This window comes from Plecotus auritus (genome assembly GCF_963455305.1).
Source record: "Plecotus auritus genome assembly, chromosome: 12".
In the NCBI taxonomy this organism is placed as follows: Eukaryota; Metazoa; Chordata; class Mammalia; order Chiroptera; family Vespertilionidae; genus Plecotus; species Plecotus auritus.
In genome coordinates, this window is record NC_137778.1 from 36,838,181 (window position 1) to 36,852,394 (window position 14,214).

The 14,214-nt window shown below is 40.0% G+C and overlaps 1 protein-coding gene across 3 annotated transcripts in view; it reads right to left on the reverse strand.

Moving 5' to 3' along the window:
- HIPK1 (homeodomain interacting protein kinase 1) overlaps nt 1-14,214 on the reverse strand; it is a 46,384-nt gene that overhangs the window by 9,097 nt on the left and 23,073 nt on the right. For 2 of the 3 annotated variants that reach the window (XM_080649165.1, XM_080649164.1), the window contains exons 4-11: nt 12,479-12,598; nt 11,559-11,645; nt 10,345-10,529; nt 9,849-10,011; nt 8,321-8,546; nt 3,989-4,110; nt 2,938-3,072; nt 244-386 (exon numbers count right to left, since the gene is read on the reverse strand). In XM_080649165.1, the coding sequence (XP_080505291.1) occupies nt 244-386; nt 2,938-3,072; nt 3,989-4,110; nt 8,321-8,546; nt 9,849-10,011; nt 10,345-10,529; nt 11,559-11,645; nt 12,479-12,598 (1,181 nt within the window). The remainder of the gene's footprint in view (nt 1-243; nt 387-2,937; nt 3,073-3,988; nt 4,111-8,320; nt 8,547-9,848; nt 10,012-10,344; nt 10,530-11,558; nt 11,646-12,478; nt 12,599-14,214) is intronic. The other variant, XM_080649166.1, reaches the window with a different exon arrangement.

The window sequence follows — 14,214 nt, forward strand, 5'->3', positions numbered from 1 at the left end:
ACTTCCTTCAAATCTGAAGTACATGATCCCTGAGCTTAGCACCTATTATTTTCCTTTATTCAAAGTCTGCTTAAAACGCCACCTCCTCGCCTGATATGGGCCCTCCTCTTGAAGGATTTCAAACAGAGATAAATCTCTCCTTTCTTTTCTTCCCAGTCTCCCCAGTCTCCCCAATCACCAGGTGCCCCTGCCCCGGGGGACCTGCCCTTGCACATCTCCCAGAGAGGAACGCAGGGCACTTGCCTCCAGTCTGCGAGCTGCTGGCCTCCGCCCATGGCCTCTGGGATCACGGCCGTGGGCTGGACAGAGTTGTGCAGAGCTACCCCAGGCAACTGTTGCCAAGTTGAAGGCAGGAGAATCTGTTGGGTTCCTCCGGGCCAAGCCTGCTGCAAGGAAACACATAGAAAGATCCAGACTGGACTCATTCTTGGCTTTTTCTTTGTGTGTTTTTTTTTTTTAGATGAAAGAAAAATTCACATCTTAAAAGAAGTCGCTTGTAGATTATTAACTTGCAGAGATTCAAAAAGAAAGATCAGAGGGGCTCGAGGTTATACGTCTCACGTTTAGGGAAAGAGAACACGCTGCTTTCTCTCGGCCACCTCCACAACCTGACCAGGCCCCTGGTTAAGAGACTCTATTACACTCTAGAGCAAAGGAGTCTGGAAGTTCAGAGGTCAACTCTGGTTCAGTGCTGGAGTACCATTTGTGCAGAGATTTAAAGAATATCCCTAGAAAGTGTTAAGACAGCTCCCTGGAGATTCAAAATAGGAATTTAAATTTTGAGCGCCAATCAGATAAGAATTCAGGTCCATCAAACCCATAAAACAAAGAGGAGAAGTGTTGCTTTTTAAAAAGGTAGTACTTGGAAAATAGAGCTAGATGTGGATGACCGAAGGCCAAAATCCTGTGGCAATCAAGCTGGTGCCAGCAAGAGAAAGCTTACTCCGTCATTTATGGCCATTTAGTAGAATTTTAAAATAAGGTAGTAAGCAAAATATTTATGAAACAGATGCAGAGAGCACCATATTTTGTTTTATAGTTACCTAAAACATATTGTTTTATGTATCATTTGTAGAAACATATTTCAACATAAAACTAATCACTACAAGAAAATATATCATTTCTAGTTTTTCACAAGCCATGTCCCTTGAAATAGACAGCAACGGATATGTCGACTGTACTTCTTACAGGAATTCTGGCATTTTCTAAAAAAAAAATACGAACAGATTTGAAAGTTTCCTTTTTAAACCTGAAGTCTACAATACAATCACCTACAGTGCTTAGGTACATATGGTTCTGTTTCTTGCATTTCAAACTGCAAGGCCATCAGACACTGTTTTAAAAATATTTCTGCAAGTAACAGATCCACTTGTTACAAATACTGGTTCCAAACAAGAAGCTTTCAAAGCAGACAAACTGCAAACATGTCTGCTACCATAAGCAGAATTTAAAACAAAACAAAAAAATAAGAGAAGTATGTTAAGTCACACCATGCGTCTTTCCATAAGCCAACACCTGCACAAGACAAAGCATATAGTTTAATACAAAGCAAGAAATAACATTCCAACGCGAGGCAGAAATCTGGCGTTCCAAGCGACGAAACTGTGTTGACAGAAGAAGAACAAAAATATGCGAAGCTTAGCAAACGGCCAGTGCAAACTTAAGCGAAGCGGTAGAGGAGAAGTGTCAACCACATCCCAACCTCGGCACTAGAGGTGAGCAATCAAGACCAGTGGCTCGGATCAGTCCAGTTGGAAATATATCTGGCTTCCTTACACTCGGGTGTTATGCTTACGATATAATTAATCTGGAGGCGAGAAAGGGCTTTTTAAGCTGAAAACCAAACGAATTCCAACAACCAAAGTATGTTTTTGGAAGTGCTTTCACTCAGACGAGTCCTTGAGAAACAAGAGAACTTGACAGCCTCTCTGAAGGGCTGCAGAAGTATCAGGACTCCTGGTGTCAGCTAGGTTTTAAGTGCTTGTCTGCTTTTAAATTTCAAAGTAATAAAATGATGGACGTCCAATAAGTAATTCTAACTCTCCCAAACAATGCATCAAAAAATCATTCTTTAAGTTACAAATCCTGAAATACTCCTCAAAGTCCTGTTTGTATGTTCTTCCTCTCTCTAAGCCCCATACTACTACATTCACAGCTCTATTTAATAAGTTTTCCTCAGAATTCTTAGGAACAAATATTGTATCTGCATAAAATTTTTGATCCATATTTTCACCTTTGTATAAAGACTTATTTGCAAAATAATTTAGCCATAAACCCCTAAAAATGAGTTCACCTTCAATTTCAATCAACAAATACGATCTGCAGTGATTTTAAGGCAATATCTTTCAATGGAAGATATAAGCTGCCACTGATCATGAGTGGCAAAAAGAGTTATCTTCATGGCCCACAGAGGAAAGTTAATAGCAACAGATGAAGCAGTAAATTGAGAGCATCTTAAACATGTCTACAGCACAAAAGTTTTAGAAGCTTAAAACAGCAAATAAAGAAGGATGCTAACTTGCAAGCAGTTCAGATTTTGGCCACCTGGGTGCCTGCAGCAGAGCCATACTAATGGCCATTTCTTCCCTTCTCAAGGAGCAAAGGTCAAGGACTGGGCAGAAGACAGAGGGTGCTGGGGCGCTTCTGAGCTACACCAAGAGCTTTTCCCACACTAGGCTGGCAAAGAGTCAGGGCCTGGCTCCTGACAGAGCCACGCGGCACCCCAAAGTCAAACAGCATCTCAGCAAATGTTGGGGAGGAAAACAATGAGACATTAAAGATGCAGCAAGAACACAGCCACAAGATGGCACATGCTTCCATGCCCTCTGCAAAGACCAAGTTTTTGAAAAATGAGAAAACAACAAAAACGAAAAAATAAAAAAGAAAGAAACCAAAGAAAAAAAAAAAAACTCCGTTAGTAACAAGTGAGGGAATTACCAGTACAGCAGCGGTCTGTTCAACCAGCGCCGGCCGGCCGGCTGCGCAGCTCAGGGTAAAGGGCACCGCATACTGCGGTGTGATGGTGGCTACTTGAGGGTGGAGAGTTGCTACCATTAGTGGTGTACAGCTTCCCTGAAACGTAGATTAGGCAGGTGAGTGAAACAAACACGGAGGCAGGTTATCTGGATTCAGAAGGGCTCTCATTCCCCCCAAGTTATTACCAAGAATAAGCAGTAATTCATTTCCTATCACCTGGAACGCATATACCAAACACAGCTTTCCCCTTCAACTCTGCACAGCAGGGGCCCACTGGGTCAAAGGTCAATGGCCTAAAGCAAAAAATGTATAGGCATCCTTCTTGGGCCAGATTCAGAGGGTCAGTTCTACAAAACTCAGTTCCAAAGGTGGGTGTTAAGAAGTCCTACTCACAAATTAGGGGGCTGGGATTTCAGAATTGCCCATGTGTCACGGGCCATAAACATTTACACATAGAATGGAAAAGATATGTACTATTGTCGCTTGTAAGAATGCTCTAAGATTTTCTTGACCTCTTAGTTGTGAGTTCCGGGGTAGGTACAAAGACTCCAAGCTCTCTACAGGCCAGTGAGGCACAGGGAGTAAAGGCATGTGATGCCTGAAGAGGCGTCTCATATATCCAGCCTCTCAGCGGTGGTGAAATTCTGAAAGAGGGACCCGAAGAGGACACTAGGGAGCAAAAGGGGGGCCTTTCATCTTTAGAATCACACCGTTGTTACACGTGTACTGACCTCTGAAAGCGCCCACATAAGAAATTAACTTCATCTCAGAATGAGAGTATATTTATTCAAAAGGCAATTTCCCCAAGTCTGGCCATTTGTCCCTGCAAGCCTAAGGCAGACGTTGGCAGAGGTGGGATGAGTACACTGTTCCATTGTAGATGTTTCGCTTTAAGTCCACTGAATCATGGCCAAGAAAGATCTTACACTCAAAGCAAACACCGTTTCCTGGGACAAAATACCTGATTCTCAACAGTGCTTCCGCGACACGATGCGCGCGCTCTGGCTCTTACCTGCGTGAGCACGCCCGACGGGATCTGCAGTGGCTGAGCCGCTGGCGCCTGGGGGACAATCGGCACAGCGTTATCCATCCTCACAGGGAACCCAGAATGCTTTGTCGTTGCCTGTAGTCCAGCTGCAGAAAACAGCATTACAGTTAAACTGCTTTGCGAAGTCTGGGGCTACTGTTTGCTTAGTGGGGGTCGGGGGGGGGGGGTTGTTTTTAGCTTTTCTGTTAGAATAATCTGCCACTTAAGTTTTAGTTCTAGACACTTAAGATAAAATAGTTTCATTGAAGTCTGGGGAATTAAGAAAAGAGAGACATGGTCCCTTCAGGTGGGATTAATGAAAAGATATCTGATACACGGAGGGCTGATTTAAGGGAATTCTGAAATATTTTTTATTCTACAAAACTTAAAGCATAACACCCATCCCATTCTCATGAACAAAGAGTATAGGCAAAAAAAACCAAAAAACAAAACAAACCAAAACAAAAAAAACACCCTTCACTTAGTAAATCTTATCCAACTTTTAATCCACTATGCGGGGGAAAACGTTTTTGTTTTTTTTAATGTAATCAATTAAAAAGCATAGACTTAAATATAATTATAACTTTGGGTTAAATTAGATAAGAAAATATTATGAGAAGCTCAATAATTTATCAAGTAAATTACCCTTTTGTTCAGAGTATTTTAGGGGAATGTTTTACTCCACTCCTCAAAACAACCACCTAGTTCGCAAATTAGTCAAATACTTTTTCTTTAACCAATGTGTGAATTAAATTATGCCCAAGATAAAAATACTTAAAAGGTAGACATGTTGGTTTACAGAAACCCTTTTTTCTACTATTTTAGAAATCTGCTCTTGTCACTGACGGATTTCTAACAAGGCCCTTTTGTAGCTGGGACAGCTAGGAAAATCAAGAACTTTGAGGTGCCTTTAAAACCATGTCTCACTTATCTTTTTATTCATGATGCTCTGGGCACAAATGCTGAATAAATGTTCCCTACAAACAGGAGTATCTCATTCTGGGGAAAAGAGGGGCTCAAGATGGTCGCCCTTTGCCAAGCTGAGAGAGAGCTGTCACAGCTTTCTTCTAAACCTACACTCTCCAAACTGTCAGCGCAGGGAACTTAGTTTCTGTTAGGCCTCTCACTCATTAATGCCTCCAGTTTTGTTAAGTAAGAATGCAAACATCTTAATTATATACTCCATCAGTGATATTTTTTAAGCTATCACCAATTAATTTCTCTCAATATTACTATGGAGGTAGCCAATGAGCATAACTCAAACTCTAATACCGCTGCTTACAGCAAGTTGTCGTTGGATTTCATTTCAGTAATTTCCAACTAATTTAGTAACAGTCATAGAGAAAAACATAAACACAACATACAAAGTAAGAGGGACTAGCAAAAATCGTAATTAAAACACTCTAATAACTTTTTTTAAAAGGACACACGGCTGATGACAAAACAATGTTATTGTAATAGCCTCCTACAAGTTAGTAGACAGTAAGGAGGCAAAACTCAGGAAGAAATGATCACTACAGAAGCTCAACTATGTGTTCCAGGATGATGAAGTAAAAGGGGACAAAAAACTGCAGAATAAAAGTTTCCACTGAGCAAAAGGTGCATCTATTTTGGTCAACAAGAGTAGTATAGAAAGTGGTATTTATAGTACTGACCTACAACTGTGACTCTACTATTGCAACAGTAACTTAGGCTAAGCCACAGCAGTCAAGCTAGTTTCAGGAAACCCCAAGTGGAAACAAAGAAGTTAATAAAAGGCAACACTTTTGGAAGGTTCTTCCCTGAACTAAGGATTAAAATTTTGTGTTATTTTTGTGGAACGCAGCCCTTTAAATAAAAAACCATATGAGTCTAGAAAGAAGAGAACTGTCTAATGCCTGAGGGTCCATTTCTCCTCTGAGTATAGGCATTTTGCAAAAGAGCAGATGGTGGAGGAAAAGTAGACAGCCTGGAATAAATAGAACTGCCGGGCAGAAACCAGCACATGGCTGTGGCTGGCAAGTCAATTGACGTCTCTCTACAGCTATTTGAGTTTAAATACTGAGAGGTGGTATAGAATAATACCGCAAAACACACAAGCTATGAACCCCACCGCCTGGGTTCAAACTGTGGTTCTACCACTGACTAGTTAGAAAAAATTGGGCAGCTGAGGGAATCATGATCAACTTTCTCATCTATAAATTGGCCATGATGTACCCACTTCCTAGGGTTGTTGGTGAGAGTGAATTAGCACATAGAAAAGCATTCAGAATACTAACTGGCATGTAGTAATACATTTCAGCTTTCAACATCACCATACCTTAATTTAAAAACTTCCTTTCATTTGGAAATTTTAAAATGTGCTCTACCTACTCCTCAGATGATTTAGACTTTCTAAATAGAAAAACTTCTCCAGAGTGTATACTTCATTATATCAAAAGTGGTTATACTGCTTTAGCCCTGTACCTCTTCAGTTGACATTTTGTTTTGTTAAAGGAACTAAAAAGGTTGTGTACCTCATCTCTTAACTATTATCTGAGAAGAAGCAAAAAAGCTGGGAGTCCCACATTGGAAAGTTGTACCAATGAAACTCAACCTGGAAAAGGTGAGGGGGCGGGGAGTGGCTATTTGCTAAATTCAGTAGCGGAACCACTCAGCATATAACCACCCAAAGGACAGAATGTACTATGCTGAAGCAGACGCAGAAAATAATTGGGTAAGTGAGGCTGGATTTGCATTTACGGGTTTTGAATCTGCTCCTCGGCTCTCCCTGGGGTTTCTCCCCAGTTTACATCACTATCGCTCTCCTCTCCTCCCGGGAATCTCTCAGTCTCCCCTAGCCCCTCTTTTCCTTCTGCTTGCTCCGACTCTGTCAGAAACCAAACAAACAAAGAAGTCACAGTCAGTAAGTAACTGAAGTAAAGAGATAACAGTGCTACCTGCTTCTATGGAAAGTGCTATGAAAAGCCTGAATCCTGGCTTATTCCCACAGGGTACTCACATTGACTTTCTAATGGGAAAGTCACAGTGTGTGTTGTCAGGAAACATCCTTAAAAAAAACCTAACCTTTTAGTCCTGGCCGGTTTGATTAAGTGGTTGCAGGGGTGGGCAAACTTTTTGACTCGAGGGCCACCATGGGTTCTTAAACTGGACCGGAGGGCCGGAACAAAAGCATGGATGGAGTGTTTGTGTGAACTAATATAAATTCAAAGTAAAGGAGCGGAGGGGAGAGCAAGAGAACCCTCCGCTCTTTCGGCTCCGCGGGCCGTATCCGGCCCGCGGGCTGTAGTTTGCCCATGGCTGGGTTAGAGCGTCAGCCCGTGGAATGAAGGGTCCCAGGTTCGATTCCTGATCAAGGGCACGTGCCTCGGTTGCAGGCTCATCCCCAGCCCCAGTCAGGGCGGGTGTGGGAGGCAGCCAATCTATGTATCTCTCTCCCATCGACATTTCTCTCCCCCCACATCCCCACCCCCCGCCGCCGTTTTCCTCCCCTCTACTCTCTCTAAAAAAAAAAAAAAAAAAAAAAAAATCAATGGAAAAAATATCCTCAGGTGAGGCTAAAAAACAATTTTTTTAATTTAACCTTTTAAATAGCTCACTAGATCAATAAGCACACATTTCCCATATTTCAGAAAAAAGGAACTGAACAGACTGAACAAGGAGAAAATGAGAAAAGATGGGAATGTGAAAATTACAATCTTATTGCAACACCTGGGGGATTAGAGCACCATCTTCAGCTATTTTGTTCCTCTGTTGAAGGAGTTTGTAGGAACAATAGGATTCATGAGCTGAAGCAGATAATCTTAATGCCTTCCCCATACAAGCACCTCAGCTTGTAGAATTTTCCAGTGCAATGAATAACCATCTTTATTTCTAAATGTAACTTAAGAGGTTTCCATATTCTTAAACATGATTTTTACACTTTATAATGAAATTACCTCTTATTTGGAACACTATAATTTTATTTTATATGGAATGATATAGGAAATAAGATTCAATATACAGCAACTGTGTTTACAACAAATTTTTTCAAGATTATAGATTCTGCATATTGAGATACAGGCTTGTAACAAGATATATGATATTGATATTAGGTCTCAATGGGCAAGAAAACTGAAATCAGGCAATTCAAATAAGGAAACATTAACTGGACTCCTGTCATGTGTCAGACAGTACCCAACTAGATAAAAATAAAAAAAGGGTAAATCCACTTGGTTAATTTTAGTTATCTTCATAATCAGAGATAGTTAAAAGTTGTCAAAGATCACAACTAATAAGGATCTGCCCGAAGCAGGGAAGTCTGACAAAGACCATATGAACAGGCGTTGCCCCACTTACTTTGAAAAGCCGGTGGACACACTATAAAGGTTTGTTGGAATGGGTCTGTTTGAGTGCAAATCTGGGTGGTTCCAGGCTGCAAGGAAACACCCTGCTGGGCCACTCCAGGCACTGGGGCTGCAGACGACGGGTACAGAGCCGATTGGTAGTTCAGCAGTGAGACATCCGAGTTAGCCAGGGACAGAGTAGCAGCTGCTGCAGTAGAGCTGGAAGCTAAAACACTGGCCTGCAAACAAAAGGATTATAGTTGTACCCTGGTACAGAGAGAGCAATATTTTTATACACAGGGAATCTATCCAGAAAAACTTCAAGTGTTAAAATGTAATGCTGTCTTCAAAAGAATTCTCTGCTTACGAAATTTTCCCAGCCTCTATATTTAAGACATGTTATAAGGTTGAATAAGAACACAAAGAAGAAAAAAATGGGCTCTGGCCTGGGGTTCAGTTGATTGGAGCATCGTCCTACGCACCAAAAGGTTTCAGGTTTGACTCGCCATCAGGGCACATACCTAGGTTCTGGATTTGATCCCTGGTAGGGGTGTGTATGGGAGGCAACTGATCGATGTCTCTTTCTCTCTCTCCCCCTCTTCCTCTCTCTCTAAAATCAATAAACATATACTCCCATGAGGATTAAAAAAAAAAAGCATAAGAAATGGTCCTGCCAAAACCGGTTTGGCTCAGTGGATAGAGCGTCGGCCTGCGGACTGAAAGGTCCCAGGTTCGATTCCGGTCAAGGGCATGTAACTTGGTTGCAGGCACATCCCCAGTAGGAGGTGTGCAGGAGGCAGCTGATCGATGTTTCTCTCTCATCAATGTTTCTAACTCTCTATCCCTCTCCCTTCCTCTCTGTAAAAAATCAATAACATATATTTAAAAAAAAAAATGGTCCTGTACTGGTTGAGATTATATAAACCCCTCTCTCTCCTTTCTATGCAAAATGCTGCTGGGTTCCACCAAATCTCATTTAAAAATAGACCTAGATAAGAAATCAGAAAGCTTACATGCAAAACCACTCTTAAAGTAAATTATTGGAGGGACCCAACTGAACTCATAGAAGCAGAAAGTAGATTGGTGGTTGCTAGGGTAGAGCAGGGACAGGAAGGGAGAGTGGGTGAAGATGGTCAAAGGGTACAATCTTCCACTGAATAGATGAGTAAGTTCTGGGACTCTAGTTCAGCATATAAAAAATTATTGGAAACACCCTTCAATACATGTAACGAGACATATAAAATCCTTCTAACAGAGTCATTTGGCTAAGGTCAGTACAACTAACAGCAGTAAGGAGTACAATAGCCAGGCTGCATTTATTTGGTGATGCTAAGTCTGAGGGCACAGATAAGGTCTTTATATTTAACTTCTGTCAGCACATGACTGATAAGTATTATCAGTCTACCCTGTCTAGCATCCCCTTTGCCAAGTAGGAAATTCTTAAGCAGCAATAAGACCAAAGCCAAGACTGATTTCTTTACTTCAACCTGTATCCTTACAGTTTCTATCCCACTTAAGTTTGAGTTTCCAAAAGCCTTTACCTGGTTGTGCACTGTATTGAGCTGGTTGCTGAAGCTCATGGTTAGGTTTGTGCTTGTGTTTGGGGCAACGTGCGTCGTGAAGGGACTCTTGATCTGACTCACTGTATCATACATGTGAACCCTCCGCTTGCAGATCTCCATGTTCTGAAAACAAGACTTAACACTAAAAAGAGAGATGAAAGGTTCATTGAAATGAATGCTGAGATTTAAACAGATGAAAATAACTCAAGATGAATATGGATCAACGTCCCCGCCCCCCGCCCCCGCTCTCCCCAAGTATTTTCAGATCAAATGAATAAGAGTTTTTATAACCTTAGGGAAACATACATATCTGATTTTTAATTGCGTAATTTTCCAATGAGAAAGAAAAGCATCAGTGAGCCAAATACATAAGCCCCAAAGCTGCTGCTCACGTGATCTTTCCATTTACCTATTAGATGGTAACACAACAGATGAGCACAGCTTGGTAAAATGGCCCAATCCATACCATACTCACTGATTGCTATGTGGGAAATCCAGAAGGTGAGTCATTGTTACAAACTGATGGTTAAGCGTTTTCAGAGGAGTAATTCTCTTATCTGCATCAATTGTTAGCATTTTCTTTAACAGGTCAATGTATTCTCTGCGATCCGCCTTCTCTGCCAACATGTCTGTTCCTTCTAAGTCTGTGGACATGTTCACCTTCCCAGGAAAATTAAGGAACATTATGCTTTGTTACTTAATCTTTAATGCTGCCACTAATTACCTGCTTTCTCTCCAAACTATATACAGTACTCAAAAATTTTTGAGGAAATTATTTTTATTAGACTAATCACTTTCACAGGTGGAAGCTCTTCTTATCCTAAATAAAACCTTCCATTTGGTAGAGTATGTTGGCAGAATAAAGCTAACTAATTTTCTGTTCATTCAAAATCTGAATCAAACAAGTTAAGCAAAAATGACTATTATTACTTAAATGTAAGTTTCTATTGTTAAAAAGGTTAAATGACATAAGTATAAAGTGTTTAACTAGAGTTTGGGACATAATAATACTCAATAAATGTTAGCTCTTAATAAGTGTAGGGTGTCCCCAAAAAATGTATACAGACTTTAACAGCTGATAGCTCAGTTGATGTTTTTTTTTTTTCTTTTCACATTTAACCCATTGGAATTATCAATTATTCAAAGCGTGTATACATTTCTTGGCGACAGTATTTATTTAGCAGAGAAAATGAACAAGAAAGAAACTGTCACAAACAATATATCAAAATACCGACAAGGCCCTGGCTGGTGTCACTCAGCCGTTTGGGCATTGACCGTGCACCGAAAGGTTGCCGGTTTGATTCCCAGTCAGGGCACATGCCCGGGTTTTGGGCTCCATCCCTGGTGGGGGTGGGGAGGGAGATGCAGGAGGCAGCTGATCAATGTTTCACTCTCACATTGATGTTTCTCTTTCTCTCTCTCTAAAAATCAATAAAATATCATTTTTAAAATGCTGACGTAGTAAAACCAGTTTAACAAAAGCAAGGAAGAAATATATAAAAGGATCCTTTGTTAGGATTCAAATGTTATTTTATTACATGGCAAACTATCAATGCATTTTTTTCTGTGAAAAATGAAGACATATACTAAAAGATAACGGATTATTTCAGCCTTCAGTATAAACAACAAAAGTATATCTCTGAACAGACATATGTAAATGCCTGGCTTTCTGAAAGATACTATACTCACCTGAGCCATGTCATCTAAACAATTAAAAATGTACTTTCGAGCTTCTTTTGATTTGATTCCAGTTTCCAATTCATGTTCTTCGGGTGTCTATAAAATATAGATTTTTTAAAAAATCCATCTTTATATTATTTCCACATTTTATTCTATTAAAAGCCAGAATACAAAGAAACAAGTGTCGTCTCCTTGCCAACCAGAGATGACAACCCTGAAAGTAATCTGCAACTAGAAAACCTTCCAGTGCCGAGATGTGGCCTTGATATGAGGCCACCTTTTCCACAAAGTAAATGGGCAAGCAACGCTGAAGCCCCGTTCCTGAGAATGTCAGATAAGATGGGCATTACCATTTTCCTCTTACAGCTACCTTCAAATGAGATGGTATTTCAATGCTAACTATTCAAAGACCCAGGTAGAGAGTCGCAGGGTTAATCAAATTATCCAGGGATCTCTCAAGGTAAAGGAACAGGCTCTGATGTAAAAAGCAGATATTTGTTTAAAGAAAATATAGAAGGACTTACTGTGGACAGTTAGGAAATTATGTTGTTTTGTCATATTTATTGAGAATCCTCTAAAAAATAGTCATTATTAGTTACTCTAGTTTTGTAAGACTTAATGGTGAGTACATACTCTCCCTTTCTCAACTGCGGGTTCAAATGTTCAAAATAACCTCGCCAACTGAACTAGCATTTAAAGCTTTGTTTTGTAATTAAGGGTAAGGGTACAATAAAATAATTTTTCAAAGTATTCCCTCCTGCAAACGTATATTCACCCCTACCCCTTTTTCCTCCTCCACCTCAAGAATAAACTTTAATAACCAACCAGAAAAAGTGATGAAACCTTAAAAATAAAAGTAAAAATAAACTTTGAATTTGAAGTTGAGAGTGAGAAGTACAGGTATGGGTAGTCTAGCAGGGGAGACTGACCTTAAGCCTCCACAGTGGATACCCCAAATTAGGATCTCTGTTGAAAAACCTGGTGGTTTTGGTCCCGGCACTGAGAAGATATTCAGCTGGCAGACCTTGTGTTTGTGAAATGTAACGAATCTGAAACATCAAAACATTGACTTGGGATGAAAAGGAAGATTTTAAAAAACTTTTACACTAAAACATTATTAGCTCTAGGCAAAAAAGGAAGCTATCGCAAAGAAATTAACTCGTTGACAAATACAAATAAAATTTATCTATAAAGACAAAAATATAAGCTAGCACACTCAGAAGTAATTCCCAGACATGTAATCAGAAAATTCCTTGTTACTGTATCTGTGATTTACAAGGAAACCTCAGTTTCAAAAATTTGTGTGTAATCTCTTGCTTTTTTGTCAAGTCCTGATACAAACTTCAGAAAACTTCAGGAAATATTTTCTAGGACAGAACAGAATGGTTTTCAAGAAATTATACTTCATGGATTACCAAGGATTTTTTGGTTTTGGTTTTTGATACACTATCAAATTAAAATGATTAGGAAAAATTTCTATAAACCTCTTTCTTCCTTGGCTACTCTAGCTCCTGGTCAACTGCCCGACTCTAAATTGTCACAGAGCTTACATCTTGTACCATAAACTCAAGCTTAATTTAGCTTCTCTGTAAGTACTGTGTCATACGTTCAACATTTATTGAACACCTACTACGAACTAGGCCAGCAATTCTCAAATGTGATCTGGGGACTCCCATGGGGTCTGACCCCAAGACCCTTTCCGGGGATGTGTGTGTGTGTGTGTGTGTGTGTGAAGTAAAAAATTCTTTTCATAATAATACTAAGAAGTTATTTGCCTTTTCATTCTCTTCTCATGGGTGTACAGTAGAAATTTCCAGAGGTGATGGGTGATGATGTCATTGCTCTGATGGCTAATGAAATGTGTACTTGTATATGTTTGTTTTATGAATTTCCCAACTTAATTGTTCACACTTCTGGTTGTTTCTCCCAATCTAGGAAAGCGATCGAAGAGGCAATTTGCTTCTCTCCCTACTACCAAGAGCAATACAAGAGGCAATTCTTTTTTTTTTTCCTTTTCTTTTTTTTTTTTTTTTTAGTAATTTTGTATTCAGGAACTCACTCTTTTTTTTAAAAAAATGTGTTTTTTTTTATTGATTTCAGAAAGAAAGGTAGAGGGAGAGAGAGACAGAAACATCAATGATGAGAGAATCATTGATCGGCTGCCTCCTGCACGCCCCCTACTGGGGATCGAGCCCGCAACCTGGGTATGTGCCCTTGGCCAGAATAGAACCTGGGACCCTTCATTCCCCAGGCCAGCGCTCTATCCACTGAGCCAAACTGGCTAGGGGGAGAGGCAATTCTTTTCGCCACCCTATCTCCATATATGAATGGCTATACTTAAGATAAAATTAGAGAAAAACTTATAAGCAAGGAAATAAATCTTACTTCCTATCTATTCCTCCCCCTTCCCCCCATCTTCAGTTTTAAATACTAATTCAGTATATGCTATATAAATAAAGCTCTTTAGGGTCCTCACCAATTTTTAAGAGTATAAAGCACAGGTAAGCCAACTATGACCTCCAGGCAAAATCTGGTATGCTTATCTATCCTGAGACAATTTTAGACAACAGCAGGAAATTACCCAGAAACTGTGAAAACCAAAACACAGCATTAGCAAAATAGAAGACTTTTAAAATGTGAATAAAAAAAGTTTAAATGGAAACTT